The sequence below is a fragment of the Heloderma suspectum genome, chromosome 2 (genome assembly GCF_057233095.1).
Source record: "Heloderma suspectum isolate Gila_16-S chromosome 2, 16-S_ref, whole genome shotgun sequence".
NCBI classification, from domain to species: domain Eukaryota; kingdom Metazoa; phylum Chordata; class Lepidosauria; order Squamata; family Helodermatidae; genus Heloderma; species Heloderma suspectum.
Genome location: NC_139459.1, coordinates 162337829 through 162357948, shown reverse-complemented (window position 1 = coordinate 162357948; position 20120 = coordinate 162337829). Strand labels below are relative to the sequence as shown.

Genomic DNA, 20120 nt, shown 5'->3' with positions numbered 1-20120 from the left:
ACATAATATAAAAAACGTTTACAAAAAATAGAAAAAATTTCAGTAATCAACCATCAACTTCCTCTTCCTCCACATGCATATAAGCCACCCTGAGTGGTAACTAGTGCCACAGCAAAGACTCTCGCGACCCACATGTACAGGGGATAGCTTTGCTACTGTATCGTCTTTTCTTTTTATCTCCAGATGGACAAGACTGGCTGCGCCACTTTTACTATTAACGGGACTGATATTAATCCGCTTCAAAGGGGCTATGTCATGTACATTAAGGTTTCTGCAGAAATGGAGGAGGAAGGAACAGGTACAAGGGAAATGAAAACAAAGGGGAAACATTGTTTTTAGCTCATTTTGGTGAATCAGTTTTCTCCCCGATTCTCTTGTTTGATAGTCTTGACCTCCTATTTTTCTGTCAGGTGTTCTTAAATCTTAGATTTTTGAAGATTGCTTCTGCATTAAGTTATTTTCAAGGCTTTGGTTCACTCCTGCGTTGCATCTGAGCTTTCAAGTCATGTCTCTGGAACTTGTCTGTGAAGTTCTCCTGCAGGATATAACAAAGATGGGGTATCTGAACTTATGGGGCACACTTTATAGAAGGAAAATGGTACTGCTGATGTGCAAAATTCTTTGCATGGAGTTACATTGCATTCTGAAAGTGTAACCCACCTCCATTACCTCACTGGCCCTTAGGACCAAACTACATGTGACTCTCTAAGGGCACAATCCTATGGCTGCTAGACAGCATCTAGATGGCCATAGGATTTTTTGGTTCCCAGAAACCCAACTCCCCTCCCCCACCGCCTCCATAGGAGGCACTGTTTGTCCCTAGCTCTGTGCTTGGAAGATCAGCACAGAGCAGCCAAAAGGGGGCATTCCTGGGGGCAGGGCGGGGACCAGAGAAGCACCATGACAACACTCTATGCACCGTCTGGCCTCCCCGCCACCTTGCTTTGAGGTGCCCTGGCTAGACAACCGGAATCGGCCATCTAGCCACAAGTGCAGGGTAGCTGCAGCATGGAGGGAAGGATCCCCTCCGTGCTCCACCTGCCCTGCCCTAGACAGTCCCCAGAGGATTGTGCCCTCCATGACTCACTCGCAGTTGTGTGCATCTTCTTTGTTTTTTTGCTGTAAATAATGGCCCTGCTGGGTGTCAGGGTGGACACTGAGCCCATAGAATCCCAGAGTAGTTCTGATTCTGAGGAAGAGGAGCCACTCCTGGGAGAGGAGCACGCTCATCTTTCCCAGGGCCAACAGCTGACAGAGATTCCTCCCACCGGCATTCCTAGCTTAGATAGCAGTCCTGGGAGTGACAGAGCACGGGAAGCAGACTTGATGGATGCGCGACGCCGACACAGACAGTGGCACCAAATGGAGGGCGCAGAAAGGAGGCGTAGTGCCCGGTTGGTGCGCAAACAACGGCTGCGCCCAGAGGATCCAAGGGAAAAGGGGAGGGACTCTCCCTAGCCCATAAGTTCAGGGATCTGCCAGTGATTCCCTTTCAAACGGAGACCAACTCTTCCAACTTAGGGCATAGGTACTCTGCTGCTCATATCTAGTTGCTAACAGTAGAGTTGTTAAGTTGTAAAAGAGGAATAAAGCTTTGAAAAGAATCCCTTTCTCTGTGTCTGGACTTGGCTACTGGATTAGACTGAGAGAGGCCTCCAAGGAGCCCTTGACACAATCAGAACTATGGCATGGGGAGAGGTGAGAGTCAACCCTGTCCTCCTCCGCTGCAGTCTTGATGAAGATTCCCTCCCCCCGCAAAAGCTGCTATTTTGCCTGGGCCAGAAGCTTTCAGAGCCTCTGGGGGCCAAACTACTCATGACATTAGTAGTGTGAATTGCAGTGGCACCACTGGAGGTTTTCCCTGAAATGCAAATAGCGGCTTCAATGAGGATATTTTTGTTGGGACCACAACAGGGAGAGAGGATGCTCCCTGATGGGATTATTTAGTAGTGATGCTTCCTTTTAGAAAGGCAATTAGCAGAGAAAACCTTAAAAAGGCAAAACAAAATGAGCATTTACCAGTCCTGCAGGCACACAGGCTAACTTAAAACAATAAATAGGAAACCACATCCTTCTTCAGTCAAGAAAAGAAAACAGCTTTACTCACAAGCATTCTTGCATATACAGTGCAGATACAGCATAGAGTTTCAAAAATATTTATTTTTATTTATTATTAAATTTATTAATCGCCCATCTGGCTGGTCACCCAGCCACTCTGGGCAATGTACAGCATACAATAAAACAGTTTAAACCAATAAAATTCTACAGTAAAAACATTTTCTAAAATACCCTAACCCACCCCAAATGCCTGAACAACCACGTTTTTAATGCACGACGGAAGCTCATTAAAGAGTTTGTTCAGTCCATTTTGTGTTCCATTATATCCATTACATCAACAGGAGCAAGAGAGCAAACGCATCTGCTCCCAGCAATGGAGGAGGTCAGAGAGAGCGAGAGGGGAAAGAAAGGGGAACAGCAAAAGGAAGAAATCACAGGAAACCACATTATACGCTATAGAGATCCTAAGGCAAGCTGTTGTCATAATTCCCAAGACTGAACTAGCTGCAGCACTGCCCCCTTCCAGTAACTTGCAGATGAGGTTGCAATATTCCCAGCACTCCCAGTCAAAGGACATTGTGCAGCTCTTCTTTCTTTTCCCTCTTATTGGATTTTCTGTGGAAAGAAAATGGATGAAAGCAGCAGCAAGCAACATGGGAGGATTCTAAGTGGGAAACAGTTGTCTGGACATGCTCTAAAATTCCATGAATGAGGCAGGGTAAGACTGGCCTGGAAGTTCCCAGAAGAGATAAGCTTCCCTTCCCTTCCCTTCCCTTCCCTTCCCTTCCCTTCCCTTCCCTTCCCTTCCCTTCCCCTCCCCACCGTCCTTCATGGTCCTGATTCTTCTGTTTACATAAGAAAGCACACACTGATTAATTGCATTCATGGAATTAGCATCACATCTACTTTGGCCCTTACCTTCAGCAGGAAAACTGCCTCACATACCTTCAGCTGTTTTCTGGGGTCTTGAAGGAAGGGAGGACATGGCTTTTACATCATGCTTCTTGTAGAACTCTTCACTCTACTATGCTGAATCAATGTATCATCTCTTTGTACAGGAGTGAAGAACACAGGAGTGGTTGAAATCCCTATCTCTACAAAGGCGGTGGATTTGCAGTTTGGCCTTTCCAATCAATTCTATAAGCAAGGTTTCCCATACACTGGAATGGTAATGTCCCATAGCCCACCCTTCCTGTTTAATAAGACAGGCTTTGGACCAAATTACACTTTTTTCAGATTGTAAAGTCCTTAGGCAATGATGTTGCTACCTTTTTGTGAAATAGCCCCAATGTGAAAAGTTTACCTAGCCAGAAATATATTGAAATGAGGTGTTTTCTCTGATGAGGTCGATTTTTAGTTTTCCATGAGGGGAGAAGCTGTGGTAAAGTTGAGGTGGGAAAGTCAGACTGTACAACATTCAGACTTTACAGACTCAGAAATCAATGTGTGAATCAGCCATATTTTGGCTCATCATATTTTGGGTATAGAGAAGGGGCCTGGAAAGAGTTTGCCAGCAGAAGAACTGTTAGCCAGAAATATTACAGACAGTGACACCAACCCCAGCAAGACAACCCACTAGACTGAGGAGAGCCATCTTGCCCTGAGATAGGGTGGTTATTTGTATCGTCCTGTCAGTTGGTAAAAAGAATTTTACCATACATCAGGTAAACATGTGCAGGAAAATGGTGGATTGTAACCATCCTCTAACCCTCTTTAGACATTGTCCTCCATGTGCAGGGCTAACTGTGTGAAGTTGGGGTGTGCACCAACTACAAAATTTGGATCCCAATTCAGCAATTTGGAAAACAGCCCAATATGGCTCAGACCAATTTGGAGGCCACCTGTTTCAACTCAGATATGAATCCAAATAGCAATTCAGAAATCCAAATCTTCATGCCTTCCGTTGATTTTCAGTAGGAATAAACAAATGACAATAACTTTTTTCTGTTGGTCAGAAGTGGATGAGACCTAGTAATTCCCTCATATCAGACTACATCTGCCAAATTTGAGACAAATAGGTACAGGGGGTTTTGTGCTACACACATTTACATTTTGATTTTTTTGGTCTTTTTTTTAAAGAGAAGTGCTGATAACTTTTTTATTTCTTAGCAGAATTGGATGAAACTTGCAAAGATAGTTGCCCATTTTTTATCAAGCCTGCCAAGATCCAGATGAATAGACACAAGGCCTTTTTGTGCAAAGGCAGCCTTTATAATCTGGGGGTTCCCAAAGAATGATGCACTTATACCCCTATGTTTTCTGGAGGAAATTGTTATGAAAACAGCATAGATGTAGCTATAGATAAGAAATCTGCAAAATTTCAGAAGGATAGGTGCAGCATTTTTTGTGGAAGGGGAGTGTCAGACTTGGGAGGGGTAAGAGATTCACTCCTGTTTACCCCTCTATTTGGGGGCGGGAGCAATGGAAATGTATTTTGTATGGAAATGGCATATATAATAGAGGTGTCCTCAGGCAAGAAACCTGCAAAATTTCAGAAGGATAGGTGCAGTGTGTAGGGAATTATGATGAATGAAAAACAATTTTGACTTTTTTGTTTTTAGCTCAATTGGCACTAAAGTCACCAAAAGTACAATAGGGGGCAGGGGATGATGGAGCATAATAGTGGCAGAAGTATAAGGTCTTGAAAACCCAACGGTTTTCAAGCAAGACCCAATGCTACACCCTCCCATAAACTCTACCAGACCTCTTTTTAACATTCCTGCTCTTGGGAGAGAGAACTAACAAAGTACACTGAACATTGGATCAGTCCTGTGCTATGTCACTTCAATATCTCTCCCCCAAAGCATTGGAATTAGTCAGCACTGGTAAAATCATTCACAGTGATCAGAAGCTAGAGCTGCCAGTCACAAAAATACACCCTCTCCTCCTCTTCCACCCTCTCCCCACCATGGTGTTTTCCTTCTATGGTGAGCTTGGGAAGAAATGTATAAATGTTTGGAGATACACTGTCTTTGTCTCTGTCCCTCCAAATCCGGAATCTTCAGGATTGTTCAGATTCACTTCGGAGGAGCCCTGCTTCAATTTGGACAGCTCCCAAATCTGTCCAAATCGTCCAGATTCATTTTGGAATTTGGCTGAATCTGAAGCATACCCCTAAGCTGGATCTACATGGCAACGAATGTGTAGCGCTTTCATGTTTAATGTGGATTGTCATGAAATCAGCTTTGGTCCGTTAGAAGCACACGAAGCAAAGAATGTGGAGTAAACACAACCTTAAAACACGCTTTTCACAGGTCAAACTGCACTTTAATTGGCCTTACCTTGTGGTTGGATGGGCGGAGTCCCACTAGTAGAAGTGAACGTCATCAACCCCATAGATGCTGCTCAGCCAGTGAGAGAGGTCTGCCGCTGCCCCTCTTCATGCGCCACTGCTCAAGGAAGTTTAGTGGAAGAGATGAGTAATGTCAGATAGTTCTCCCTACACCTCTCCCCCTCGCATCCACCGACTGTGAACCAGCAATATTGAAGCCCACGGACAGATTGACAGGCGGGCAGATAGTAGGCGCTGAGGTCCTGCACAGAGGGAAGACTTCCTCCTTCCCCTCTACGTATTCCTTAGTTGTAGGTGTATTGCATGACTGTGAAGTTGCAATTGTATCGCCATGGCGAAATAGCAGCTGGCTGTCCTTTCTCCTTCCCCCTCTGTGTTTTCCTTAGTTGTAGGTGTATTGCGCAACTGTGAAGTTGCAAGTGTATCGCCACTGTGAAATAGCGGCTGGCTGCCCTTTCTCCTTCTGCTCTGTATATTCTTTATTGCGCACTATGCATAAACTGTCTACTCTACTATTGTGAATGAAACAGAGCTATTGCTATTATGAATGGAAAAGGAGGCTATTTATTGTGAAAGCAGCCCTACTGCAAATGGGGAAGTGGCAGGGGGAGGAGTGGCCCCACCCTTGACCACATCACTGGCAGGTCACAGCCAGGTCACAGAGGCATGCCCAGGATTTAATGCAGAGGGACGGAGTACACTGCTGCCGAACTGCTCCATATTTAAGCCATATTTAAGAAAAGGAGTGGAGTAAAAGGACTTTCCGAAAATGCGGCTTTTCAAGAGGGAAGCTGCTGGTTGACTGTGGATTGGTGACAATGTCATGTGCCGCAAAGGACCTCAAATTGTTCTCCCTCCAGACTAAATCGCTCATGTAGATTGGCTCCTGGTGTGAAGGAGGACTGGGACCACGTCTTCTCACACTGCTCCCTGGATATCTGTACATTGAGTATGACATCTGCAAAGGCAAAACCTACGTATGTAATAGAGGTGTGCGCTGACCACTGAGCTTTGACTCAGACCCTGATTCAGTGTTTCAGAAAACAGCCCGATTTGGCTTGGACCAATTAGGAGTTGGTCCACTTTCATCTCATTATTTACATTTTTATACCACCCAAAGCTCTCTGGGCAGTTTACAAAGATTTGTAAAGATTTTGACTCCGTACCAAACCCGAACTGAGGTTTGGAAATCTGTACCTTTGTGCCCCGCTGACTATCGTGGGGAATCCAAAAATGGTAATAACTTCTTTTTCTCTTGGTCAGAATTCAATGATAGTTGAATTCAATGCTAGTTGGAGGCATAGTAGCCCCTTAAGAAGGGATTATACCTGCCAAATGTCATAATGTCTGAAAAATAGGTGCAGGGCTCTTCATGCTAAGCATGTTTATATTTTAATTTTTTTTAAGGGAACTGCTAATAAATTTATTTCTTGACAGAACTCAATGAAAATTGCAGGGGTAGTTCCCACCTACTAAGGGGATCAATAGAATAGTTTCTGCAGGGGTTTTAATGCAAGAACAGCCTTGACATTTTGAGGATCTCTAAAAGAAGACATGCTTATCCCCCTATGTTCCTAATTCTTCTGACAATTACAGACAGCCTGGTTAATTGAGTAGGACCTTTAAAAGGCTAGATGAGTACTCCTGTACTCTAGTGGTACAGCCGGGGAGTGCTCAGTCAGAAATAAATGAATACATAAAGCAAAACTTTTTTAAAAACTTTGCAAAATGCTGTAGGCATGAAGGGAAAGTCCTGTGATGTCACAGGCTCAGTTCAATATGTGTCCATGAGATTTCCACACAACCATATGCTACAAAACACTCAAAAGACACAACCATGACAAAATGACAACCGTAACAAAAAAACACAATGCCTTGGAACAGAGGGCCCCATCTTTAGCAAAGATGTCTGGATCCCATGCAAGACGTGAATAACACTTGGATATTTATTGCATGAAAGAACAATAGTCTGTAAAGGATCTTAGAAGTTGAGTGGCTGTTTATTTCCCTTTTATTTCTGCAGATGTATGTTTCAGTCCGTGAGTCACCTGTCAGGAATCGGACTGTCTACCTCACTGTTGATGTCGATGACATCCAGACCCACATTCCATATGTCACAGATGAGAATGGTGAGGTCCACTTCTCCCTAAACACAACAAATTGGAATAACACCATGGTATCCCTAAGGGTGAGTTAAATAAACAAGCATGTTCACCAGGAGATTTGCAGGGAAGAGATGAAATACGAAGATGCTGGCTCCAGTAAGTGCTGGAAAGTGGTGGATTTGGAAATGATATTTTGTTAGGTATGTAATAATAAAAGCACAAGTGGGGCCTGCAACAAAATGTTGCAGTGTGGAGTCCTCCTGTTCAGCCAACCATACCCTTTTCTGGAACCATCCCCCCTCCTAGTTTACCATGTTGTGCCACCCCAAACAGCGTTCTGTGGTCACTGGGCTGTTTTGGTGGTTTTGCACCTTTAGGGAGCAATCCTATGGGTTGCAGCCTGGGTACTCATAAGCCCCTGAACTTGGTGGCTTATGGGTATCCTGTCCAGAGAGGGAGGTACATTGTGCCTGCCTCTCTGCATTTTAGCTAGATGGGCAATTTTACCCATCTAGTGCAGGCTTCAGGGAAGGGGAGGGAAGGAGGCTGGGGCAGCCATAGGAAAGATCGTAGGACTGCCACCCCTGTCTCCTCCCCTTCCCCAGGAGCGTCGTCTTCTCCCCGTCTCTGTGCTCTATTTTATGAGAGAATTCAGTTCTCTCAATTCTCTCTGTGCCAGCTACAAGGGGGAGGGGGCAGGGAGCATGACTTTCTGGCTCTGAGTTCGGAGCCTTGTCTCTGAGTTCGGAGCCTGGAATCCAAAAAATCCTGTGTCCCCCAGACACTGTCTAGGAGACATAGGATTTCTCCCTCCAGGTTTTTTCTAGAGATGTTTATATTTCTACAAACCTTGGGGTTCCCCTGAACATGTCAGTATCTCTGTTTTGCATGTGGATCGTGCCGCTTTAACAACAAAAGGATCAGCACTGGAATAATGAGTTCATAAATCAAATAAATAGATACGTAAATAGGATTTATACAGTACTGAGGAGGCAGTTTTCAGGAGGAAACTGGTGTAAGGCACTGATATGGATGAGGAGCACATTCTGGCGCTCTGGCTGTTTTTTCTTCATAATAAAAGTAGCCAGTTTACACATTAAAAAGTACACTTCTTTAGAAAGTATAAATAATGTAATATGCTGTTTGCTTCTTAAGAGTGTTCACAGAGCTTTATGTACATCGTTTTGGTAATCTTCACAGCATCCCTGTCAGGTAAGCTTGTAGTATGAGCCCCATGTTACATATGCATGAATATCTGAGACAAGAGTGTCTTGCTGGAGGCCACCTACTGGGGTCCATGGCTCAGGCAAGGACTGAATTGGAGACTTCCTGGCTCACGTGCCCCGCTTTTTTTGGCTAGAAGGAGCTTCACTGTGTGGACTTGCTCCACTTCCCTTGATAGAGTTGCTTTCTTTTGAAGAAGCCCAACAAGAAGATAGGAGGGCTGGCCGAAGATTGGGAGGGGCATGCTGGGGAAGAGCCTACACCCATATTATCCCTAGCACCTGTAAATATATCACAAAATTGTAAGAAGGCTGTGGGTCTTTCACTTCGTTTTGCTGCCTCTCCCATCATACATGTACGAACTCATCACAGTAGCCAGTTTGTGTATAGTTATTCAGCTCTGTATGGAAGAGAATCATGACAGGTAACACATGACAGTTAAATAGATTTGAAAACTGGTCTACCTCTGTAGTGTAGACAGGTCCTCTCCAGTTGAATAATTCTGTATGTCACTTCAAAACAGCCTTGATGCATTGATTATTTCTGACCTCTGCTGTGCCTTTTTGCTCTGTAGGGTAGATACTCCATTGAGAATGCAACCCAGAGTGAGGTTGCTTATATGGTGAACTCTGAAGCTTTCAAATGGCTGAAGCCATTTTACTCAGAGAGTAACAGTTTCCTTGAGATCCAGCAAGTGGAGGAAGGGCTGCCCTGTGGAAAGGATCAGGAAATACAGGTGGATTACATCCTCGACCGGAAAGAACTGAGCCCTGAGGCCGACCACGTAGATTTCTATTACTTGGTGAGCATCAATTTGTGGGAAGTGGAGCAGAATGTGAGAGAGAAAAGAATGAATGGTATATATTGAGAAAGAGTGGATTAGTGTTTAAAAAGGCAAAGAAAAAAGAGGGGGGGGCTTCTCTACACGAGGCTTTTATTGTGTGCTTGTGATTGGTTATTCAGAGAAGCTTGCGGGTCCTTTACACGATGTCATCAACCTCCAGGGCCTCTCTGTCCTTTGTGACCGATATCGTGGCTTTTCCTGTAATGGGAAAAATGTGGGATTAAATCTGGGAAGTGTGATATTGCTGCATGTAAGTGCACAATTGCGCTATACTACAGTGCCATCTAGTGACTGTTTCATGAAACATATAGAACTTGCAGATAAAGGAAATCCCCCCCCCCCGAAGGGGAAGCACATGTAAATAAGCTGATCATGATCCAGCAAAGAATCTGTAAGCGGAAGCCCCAGTAAAGCTGTGGGATAAAAGCATAGTGTAGAGAACCTCAAATAAATAATTCCTGCCCTTGCTAGAGTTCAAATAGTTGAAAAGGGGAAAGGAGAACTCTAAACAGGATAAGAAAATAATGAGAGTGAAGAGGGAAATTTCAAATAGCATTTCCTGAAGTACTGTTATTGCTATTACTATGCTGGTGGTTCACAATGTGAAGCCATGTTGGTTGGATCCAAGCTGCAGGATTGTTGCGGTGGAATTTGTGCCTCCTTGTTTGTTTAGGGATGTTTAGCCATTAGCAGAATCACAACAGTAGCAGAGGTCAACCTCAGTGGCTCGTTCTCTCAGTGGCTCATTGAATCGAGAGCTTTGCAGATATTTCAAATGAAAGTGAAGGGGATCATAGCAGCTGCAGGTATGCCCAAGACAGAGAAGATGGGGAACTGCAGGCTTTCCTGGTCACTGCCACTGCTTGCAAATTCAGAAGCGGCCGCTGTAGCTTCCTCTGTCATGCAGTAAGGTGGCCACATCTTAACCCTAGCATGACCACCTCAAAATCAAGACTGTTTCTTTCCTACTAAGCCATGGGCCTTCTCTAGAAAAATTCATCATGTTATTTCTTCTGGGTTCTCCCTGACCCATTTTCCCCCCCTCCTGTTCCTGTATTTCTAGCTTTCTGCAGGGGCTTTTCCCAGGCCTAAATTATTGTTTCCCTGCAGGTTGTATCAAAAGGGAAGATTGTCTCCAGTGGACAGAAGCAGGTGCCAGTTGGTCTGGATGAGAGTAAGTGGGAGAACTATGTTGTTCCATCAGATACACTGTGGGATGGTAAGCACCACACTAGGCCAGGCTAATGGAGTTTGGTGGGCTGGCCTTCCACTATACAAGATCCTGTTCTGTCTAGTCTGGTGTTTATTTAATTATTTCTTCATTTTTTATCGTATCTTTTAGACAGGGCTAGATCCACAAAGAAGCTTACACTAAAAATAGAATACAATAATCATACCATATGTGACAAAGGGACATACACCAACCTTGTAAGGTGGGCTGTGGAATGCTCCGTTTTCTTAAAATCTGCCACCACCCTTCACTAGGCACCTCTGCTTAATAGGATGAAGGGATCTCCCCCAAAGCCATGGGCCTCTAACTTGAGAGGAGGGCAGTACCAGCTGACATCTCAGTTCCCACTGAGTTAAATGTAGCATTTCCATAAATTCTAAAGCCATGGAACCCACCCCCACACTCCCCAAAAATGAAATTTGGGGGGAAATGGAAACATGCAATACTTCTTTCTTTATCAAATCAACTTATTTTACTGTTTTAACAACACAAAGTGCATCAGTTATAACCTTAGCATATAAAATTGTACTATTTGCCATATTTATGAAATATTAAAGTATAAATGCCTTTGTTTCATACAAGCAAAATTGCAGACACCCAATACTGGAGAGGGAGAGCTGCACCCTCTACTACCTAAAGACATGGAGGGCGCAATCCTATCGGGATAGGCGGCTGCCTCCGCACTGGGAGGTGACCGCCTATCCAATGCAGGGCAGGAGAAGCGCGGAGGGGATGATCCCCTCTGCGCTTCAGCTGCCCTGCATTTGTGGCTAGACAGCCGATTTTGACTGTCTAGCCACGGGACGGCAGAGCAGGGGAAGCAGCTGCCGGATGATACACAGGATGTGTCATACTGACATTTCCGCCTTCCCCGCCCCGGAATGCCCCCAGGAACACCCTGTTTTTGCTGCTGTGTGCTCCTCTTCTGAGCACAGAGCACGGGGCCATTCTGAGCTGCCTGCGAGGTAGCTCAGGAAGGGGGAAGGTTGGTTCTCAGGGAACCAACCTTGGAGCACAGGCTCTGAGGTCGGTTCCCGGAAACTGATGTATCCTATGGCCGTCTAGCTGCTGACTAGCGGCCATAGGATTGCTCCCTTATTTTAATTTTTGTGAACTGAATAGGAAAAAATAAAAGTTGGAATTAGAAGCCACAAATGTAATAGTAAACAAAAGGAAGTATATTATTTGGACAAAACAGTATCATGTAGTCACAGTATTAAAGACTATCAGCACATTTGTATATTGAGTTAAACTTTGTAAAAAACATTGAACTCTTCAACAGTATATTATCATTACATTACAGCATATTAATTGTGAATGAAAGTAGTCACATTTAAACAATAAACATATCCTTGCAAATACTAGCACCAGAAGTTCTTAATCAGTCTCACAGATTACTAATGTCTGCTTCTGAATCTGAGCCTTCTTTTTATCTTCATGGACTTTAGAAAACGTGAGGTTTGTACAACCTTCTCTTCCCTTCCACAGTTTATTTCTTGATTTGGTGTATTTTCAAACATGGACCAGTTGCTTTTACATGCCACAGTAAAACTTTGTCTTAAAAAGCATCTCACTCATTACAACAGATAAAATATTTCATAGGGTTGGGTTTTTTTCAGCTGTTCCCCAAACTTTCTGATTTTTCCATTGGAAAAATGGAGAGAGGAAGCCCTCAGACAAAATGTGGAAAACGTTGCCTCCCCCTGCCCCTCCACCCCAGGCCTTCACATCTGTAGGCATTTCAGCCCATTTCCCCATGTTCGCCATAGATAAATCCAATTAGTCCTTGGGTTCTTAAAGTCGCAGCTGATCCCACTATCTATTTTAGAAAGATTTTATTAAACTTAGAATGCAAAAAAGGGATCAGAGAGAAATCAAGCAAGGTACAGTAAGAAAAAAATAACTTCTACATAGCTTATTTGTCGTTGTTGTTGTTCAGTTGTTCAGTCGTGTCCGACTCTTCATGACCCCATGGACCATAGCATGCCAGGCCTTCCTGTCCTGCACTCTCTCCCGGAGCGTGTTCAAGTCCATATTTATTGCATCAGTGATGCTATCTAGCCACCTCATCCTCTGCCGTCCACTTCTCCTTTTGCATTCAGTCTTTCCCAGCATCAGTGTCTTTTCCAGAGAGTTTTCTCTTCGCGTTAGGTGGCCAAAATATTTCAGCTTCAGCTTCAGTATTTGTCCTTCCAAGGAGCACTCAGTGTTGATTCCCTTTAGGATGGCCTGATTTGACCTCCTTGCAGTTAGGGATGGCGGAGAATTTCTCCCTGAATCTTCGGGAGGCTGAGCGCCGATGCATTCGGCCCCCCGAAGTTGGTTGGGAAATTCTCCGCCGGCCCCCCGCCCCCCCCGGGATGGGACTTAACTTCGGCGAATGTCCCTCTGGGCGGCGGGTCCCAGCGGCGGTTTGGCGGCGGTTCAGCGCGGGTGGGGGCGGCGGCTGGTCTCCCGACCGGCTGCCGCCGCCGCCATTGCAAAAAAAAAAAAACTACAGTAAAAAAAAACCAAAAACACCCGTGATAGGCTACGTAACGATTTACGTAGCCTATCACGGCTAGATTTCCAAAGTCAGCCGTGATAGGCTACGTAAATCGTCATGTAGCCTATGACGGGTGACTTTGGAGAAAAAAAAAAGCGCGTACGCAAATGGCGGCGGCCCATGGGCACCGCCATTTGCGTTCCTTATTTTGGCACGTCTAGTCTACGTAAAGATTTACGTAGACTACGGCGAAAATAAGGGCACGCTATTTGCGTTGCCCTTATTTTCGCCGTAGTCTACGTAAATATTTACGTAGACTAGACGTGCCAAAATAAGGAACGCAAATGGCGGCGCCCATGGGCCGCCGCCATTTGCGTACGCGCCTTTTTTTTTTCTCCAAAGTCACCCGTCATAGGCTACGTGACGATTTACGTAGCCTATCACGGCTGACTTTGGAAATCTAGCCGTGATAGGCTACGTAAATTGTCACGTAGCCTATCACGGGGTCTTTTTTGTTTGTTTGTTTGTTTCGCGGCCAGGGAGACAGGCGCTTCTCCCCGGCCTGAATTTCGGCTGGGCGAGGCGGGAAGCCTCCCCCCCCCCCGGCCTGAATTTCGGCTGGGCGAGGCGGGAAGACTCCCCCCCCTTGCCTGAACTTCGGGGGGAAAAGCGAAGCGCCTCCCCCCCACCGCGAAGCCAAGCTGCAAAAAGGTAAGTGACTTTCGTACATCCCTACTTGCAGTCCACGGGACTCGTAAGAGTCTTCTCCAGCACCACAGTTCGAAAGCATCAATTCTTCAGCACTCAGCCTTCCTTATAGTGCAGCTCTCACAGCTATACGTTACTACTGGGAAAACCATAGCTTTGATTAGACGGACCTTTGTCGGCAAGGTGATGTCTCTGCTTCTTACTATGCTGTCTAGGTTTGCCATAGCTTTCCTCCCAAGGAGCAAGCGTCTTTTAATTCATGGCTACAGTCACCATCTGCGGTGATCTTGGAGCCCAAGAAAGTAAAATCTGTCACTGCTTCCATTTCTTCCCCTTCCATATACCAGGAAATGATGGGGCCAGATGCCATGATCTTCATTTTTTTAATGTTGAGTTTCAAACCAGCTTTTGCACTCTCCTCTTTCACCCTCAACAAGAGGCTCTTTAGATGCTCTTCGCTTTCTGCCATTAGGGTGGTATCATCTGCATATCTGAGGTTGTTGATAATTCTCCCGGCAATCTTAATTCCAACCTGTGATTCATCCAACCTGGTGTTTCTCATGATGTACTCTGCATATAAGTTAAATAAGCAGGGCAACAATATGCAGCCTTGTCGTACTCCTTTCCCAATTTTGAACCAATCGGTTGTTCCATGTCTGGTTCTTACTGTTGCTTCTTGACCCTCGTACAGGTTTCTCAGGAGACAGGTAAGGTGGTCTGGTACCCCCATCTCTTTCAGAATTTGCCAGAGTTGGTTGTGATCCACACAATCAAAGGCTTTAGCGTAGTCAATGAAGCAGAAATAGACGTTTTTGTGGAATTCTCTTGCTTTCTGCATGATCCAGCGAAAGTTGGCGATTTGATCTCTAGTTCCTCTGCCTCTTCGAAACCCAGCTTGTACTTCCGGTAGTTCTCGGTTCGCATACTGCTGAAGCCTAGCTTGTAGGATTTTGAGCATCACCTTGCTGGCATGTGAAATGAGTGCAATTGTACAGTAGTTTGAACACGCTTTGGCGTTGCCCTTCTTTGGAATTGGAATGTAAACTGACCTTTTCCAGTCTTGTGGCCACTGTTGAGCGTTCCAAATTGTTGGCATATTGAGTGCAGCACTTCAACAGCATCATCTTTTAGGATTTTAAATAGCTCAGCTGGCAGACTGTCATCTCCGCTAGCTTTGTTGTTAGTAATGCTTCCTAAGGCCCACTTGACTTCACTCTCTAGGATGTCCAGCTCAGGTTCAGTGACCACACTCTCATGGCTATCAGGGACATTAAGATCTTTCCTGTATAGTTCTTCTGTGTATTCTTTCCACCCCTTCTTAATCTCATCTGCTTCTGTTAGGTCCCTGCCTTCTTTGTCCTTTATCATGCCTGTCTTTGCACAAAACGTTCCCTTGATATCTCTGATTTTCTTGAGGAGATCTCTAGTCTTTCCCATTCTGTTGTTTTCCTCGATTTCTTTGCATTGTTCATTTAAGAAGGCCTTCTTGTCTCTCCTTGCTATTCTCTGGAACTCTGCATTCAGTTGGATATATCTTCCCCTTTCTCCCTTGCTTTTCGCTTCCCTTCTTTCCTCAGCTACTTATAAAGCCTCATCAGACAGCCACTTGGCTTTCTTGCATTTCTTTTTCTCTGGGATGGATTGAGTTGCTGCCTCCTGAACAATGTTACGGACCTCCGTCCATAGTTCCTCAGGCACTCTGTCTATCAGGTCTAATCCCTTAAATCTATTCCTCACCTCCACTGTATATTCATCAGGGATATGAATTAGGTCATACCTGAATGGTTTAGTGGTTTTCCCTACGTTCTTCAATTTAAGCCAAAATTTTGCCACAAGAAGCTCATGATCTGAGCCACAGTCAGCTCCAGGTCTTGTTTTGACTGACTGTATGGAGCTTCTCCATCTTTGGCTGCAAAGGACATCATCAATCTGATTTCGATATTGACCATCTGGTGATGTCCATGTGTAGAGTTGCCTCTTGTGCTGTTGGAAAAGAGTGTTTGCTATGATCAGCATGTTCTCTTGGCAAAACTCTATTAGCCTTTGTCCTGCTTCATTTTGTACACCAAGGCCATGCTTGCCTGTTATCCCGGTGATTTCTTGACTTCCTACTTTAGCATTCCAGTCCCCTATGATGAAGAGGACATCTTTTTTTGGTGTTAGTTCTAGAAGGAGTTGTAGGTCTTCATAGAACCGATCAACCTCAGCTTCTTCGGCCTCAGTGGTTGGGGCATAGACTTGAATTACTGTGATGTTGAATGGTTTGCCTTGGATTTGTACTGAGATCATTCTATCGTTTTTAAGATTGTACCCCAGTACTGCTTTTCCCACCCTTTTGTTGACTATGAGTGCTACTCCATTTCTTCTATGGGATTCTTGCCCACAGTAGTAGATATGATGGTCACCTGAATTAAATTCACCCATGCTTGTCCATTTTAGTTCGCTGATTCCCAAGATGTCGATGTTCAATCTTGCCATCTCATGTTTGACCACCTCCAGCTTACCTTGATTCATTGATCTGACATTCCAGGTTCCTAAACAATATTGTTCTTTACAGCATCGGACTTTCTTTTCACCACTAGACACATCCACAGCTGAGTGTCCTTTTGGCTTTGGCCCAGCCGCTTCACTCTTTCTGGCGCTACTTGGAAATACCCTCTGCTCTTCCCCAGTAGTATATTGGACACCTTCTGACCTGAGGGGCTCATCTTCTGGCGTCATCTCTTTTAGCCTTGTGATATGTTCCATGGGGTTTTCTTGGCAAGAATACTGGAGTGGTCTGCCATTTCCTTCTCCAGTGGACCACATTTTGTCAGAACTCTCTGCCATGACCTGTCCGTCTTGGGTGGTCCTGCATGGCATAGCTTATGGCTTCACTGAGTTACGCAAGCACCTTTGCCACAACGAGGCAGTGATCCATGAAGGGGACATAGCTTATACTGAACAGTTATAAAGCTAGGTTCCAAAATTGCATGCTGACAGCACAGGTCCTTCACAGCTGAAGACAAAACACAGTGAAAATCATCCCATCATTATTCTGTGTAAAGTGATTGACAGGCAGAAGGAATCCTTCCAATCACGATTGGCAAAAAGTGTGTGGCTTAAAGGTGAGGTAGGCAGGGGATGGGCAGTTATCACTTCCCATCACAGGAAGGCATAAAGGAGAAGTGAGAATTGGGGAAATATTTCCCTTATGCCATTGACAGGCAATTCTAGGTCATCGTAAATGGATATACTCTGTATGTTCAGCCTCACATGACACCATGCAATACTAAAAAAGAAAAGAAAAGAACTATAAATCATTCTATTGAAAACAAATATTAAAAGTCAGCAGCGTGGAAACCAGTAAAAAAAAATAGTAGTGCGTTAGATTTCTGTTTCAATGAGACCCCACATTCTGCTTCCATGTTTGGCCCATTGAAAATTCTTTGAAACCTTTTGGGTCATTTCCCTAATTTTAATAATTTGGGTGCAGAAGTGTTTAATTAAAATAAATTACCACAATGGACTGATAGGCTGGACTAAAATAGGTTTATTTTTATTTTTATTCTGTTTTTATTCATAATAATTATATACAGAGGGCAGGAAAATACATATTTCAAGCCAAAATATCAAAGGACAGCTCATAACATTCACACACATGGTTACTTGTACAGCTAAATTAAGTCAATTTTTAAAAATACTTTTCACAAAGCAACTTTGACAACAGCCAGTTAGAAGGCATCCTTCCAGAGTTTGAGGTGTGCAGTTGGTGGATTATATGATAATGGGTTTCTCTTGGCATATGTAATAAACAAAACGATGCTGTCATAAAGTGTCATATTTTTCTACGTCTTTTGCACTCTCAGTTTAAGTGTCATTTTTTTTCTGAGAACACTATTGGCCATACCCTTTCCATCCATCTGCATAAAATACATTTATTTTGAAACTCTCCATGTAGAACAGAACAGAATTTGTTCTTGGCAAGAAATCAGAACATGGTGGTTAGAATGCTTCTGAAATGCGTAGGCAAGGGGGTGGAATGAGTGGGTTCCTTGACCCTCCTTTGCTTTACCATCATCTAACAGAACTGAGATCCACAGGCAGGGCCAGCTGTTGTCTCAGGTGACTGAAGCTGGGAGGTGGCAGCAAGGTGTTGGAGGAAAGACCTGTGGGCCTGCCATGTACCCCAAAACTAGCCTGCTGCCTTCAGGTGTGGTGGAAGATGCTGTTCCATTGCCAGTGTTGAAGAAATATTCAATTGTCAGTCCAGTCAGGTTTTATATATGGAATGGGAGGGGGCGCCATCTTGTCCATCAAGCAGAAAAATGTCTTGGGCCAGCCCTTTCCATGGGGTTGTGTTTATCATAGTGTAGACTTAAATCCTCTCTCTCTCTCTCTGTCTCCCTTCCATCTTTCCTTTCCCCTGACCCAGCACTGAAGGGCAGCTTCTCTCTCACCCTGTCCACAAGCTCTGACCTGGCGCCCTTAGCCAGGCTTCTGGTGTATGCCGTGTTTGCTGATGGCGAGGTGGCGGCTGACGTGGATGTGTTCCCAATAGACATGTGCTTCAAACATAAGGTTGGTGAGAAAGCATGTGGGACAGAGTGAGATTTGCAGATCTGTATTCTGAAAATCTTTGGATTGTTTCTCCCAATAGTTTCCTACTATCATTGCTCTTTCTCCATCATACTCCCATTGTGTGCTTGCCTATGGTGCTCCCTATTATCCACTCTCACCACAGGTCTCCTAGTTGATAATTTCCCTTTCATCTGCCTCCATTCACAGGTGATGTTGGGCTTCTCCGAGGAGGAGGAGCTTCCAGGGTCTAAGGTCAATCTGCACATCGAAGCTGCCCCTGGAGGACTGTGTTCTCTCCATGTTGTGGACAAGAGCGTCATCCTGAAAGAGAATAAAACTCTGACCCCAGAAAAGGTAACAAAGCTCATTCTTCCTAGGTAGGGCCAGTGAATTACACTACTGTTTCTTCCCTATGCCCTATCCTTTGGACAATATTTTACTTCATTTTCTTCCTTGGCTGATTGAAGATTAATTTTGTTGTCCAGTTTCTTCCCTCTTCCAGCAGAGACCTTATTCATTAATCCCTTCAGCAACTCAGCCATTGTAGCATTTTAGCAATCCTTCTTCCTCACTTCCTCCTAATTTCCTCACCACATCTCACCCTGCCTCGCCTCCATTACCTTTAAGGCCTAATTACCTATTAGCCCATACCCCACCCCAACCCTCAAAAAACATTCCCATTTTATTCTTAGTGCTATATCCAAAAGAGCACTGGTGGTTACTTTTCCCCTTGTAATGTACCTGAGGGGGAGATGTGCTCTCCTGCACTGGAGAATTTGAATGCACAGCCTCCAAAGAACACAATTTTTTTAAAAAAAAGGAAGAGAAGAAAACAAGAATTTGAGGCACTTTTGCTATTATTAAAGGCTTCATGAGTGCATTTGTGCTTGAATGATCCAGTAGATGAATACTCAGAATCTATAGCATTAAAATAGTCTAGCTTTAAAAGGTTACATAATGGAATGAGAATACAGGCAGGGTAGGTGTGCCACCTGTTCCTTATTTCATGGAAAGGATCCTTATTGAGTAATACAAAGGCCCTGTTCAGCCATGATGGTTAGGAGTTTTGAGGTAACCATGTTGGCTTAGCATGACATCTGAACATGGGGCAGACCCAACCATGGTGTTTTATTAACCACAGACTAACCACGTTCACTAACCACTTGCTGCAAGATGGTCAGTGGGCTCTACCATAGCTTAGCATGATGTCTGAACAGCCTCCGTGGTTAATTGACAGCTGCCATAGAGCTTCATAGCAAGAGCAGCCAAAGAAGGAGTAGCTGCTCATGTCTGAGTGGCAGATCTCTATGGTTGAGTTCAGGCTAGCAGCAAATGATGCAGCTACTGCGAGCCCACCAATACACTGCCCCCTGTAACAGCCTATTGTGCACCAGCAGAGAAGTGAGCAGAAAGCTGCGGCTCACGCCCGTTTGTGTTGTCTTTCGTCATTGACATGCCTCACGATTGTGAAGGGGTTCCACAGTGGCAGAAGCAGCTGGCAGAAGCAACGGACACTGGTTTCTGATGGCCCCCGTGTCTGTTCGCACCACACAGGATGCTTGAATGCGCTGTGCATCGGGGTGAAGGATTATGGCAGAGAGCGGCAAGTATCA

The 20120-nt window shown here is 44.6% G+C and overlaps 1 protein-coding gene across 1 annotated transcript in view; it reads left to right on the top strand.

The window, feature by feature from the left end:
* LOC146353039 (alpha-2-macroglobulin-like protein 1) overlaps window positions 1–20120 on the top strand; it is a 74490-nt gene that overhangs the window by 18424 nt on the left and 35946 nt on the right. Inside the window, exons 10-16 of the mRNA XM_084835509.1 lie at window positions 184–298; window positions 3117–3226; window positions 7374–7538; window positions 9254–9481; window positions 10634–10697; window positions 18362–18507; window positions 18715–18861. Of these exons, the coding sequence (XP_084691635.1) occupies window positions 184–298; window positions 3117–3226; window positions 7374–7538; window positions 9254–9481; window positions 10634–10697; window positions 18362–18507; window positions 18715–18861 (975 nt within the window). The remainder of the gene's footprint in view (window positions 1–183; window positions 299–3116; window positions 3227–7373; window positions 7539–9253; window positions 9482–10633; window positions 10698–18361; window positions 18508–18714; window positions 18862–20120) is intronic.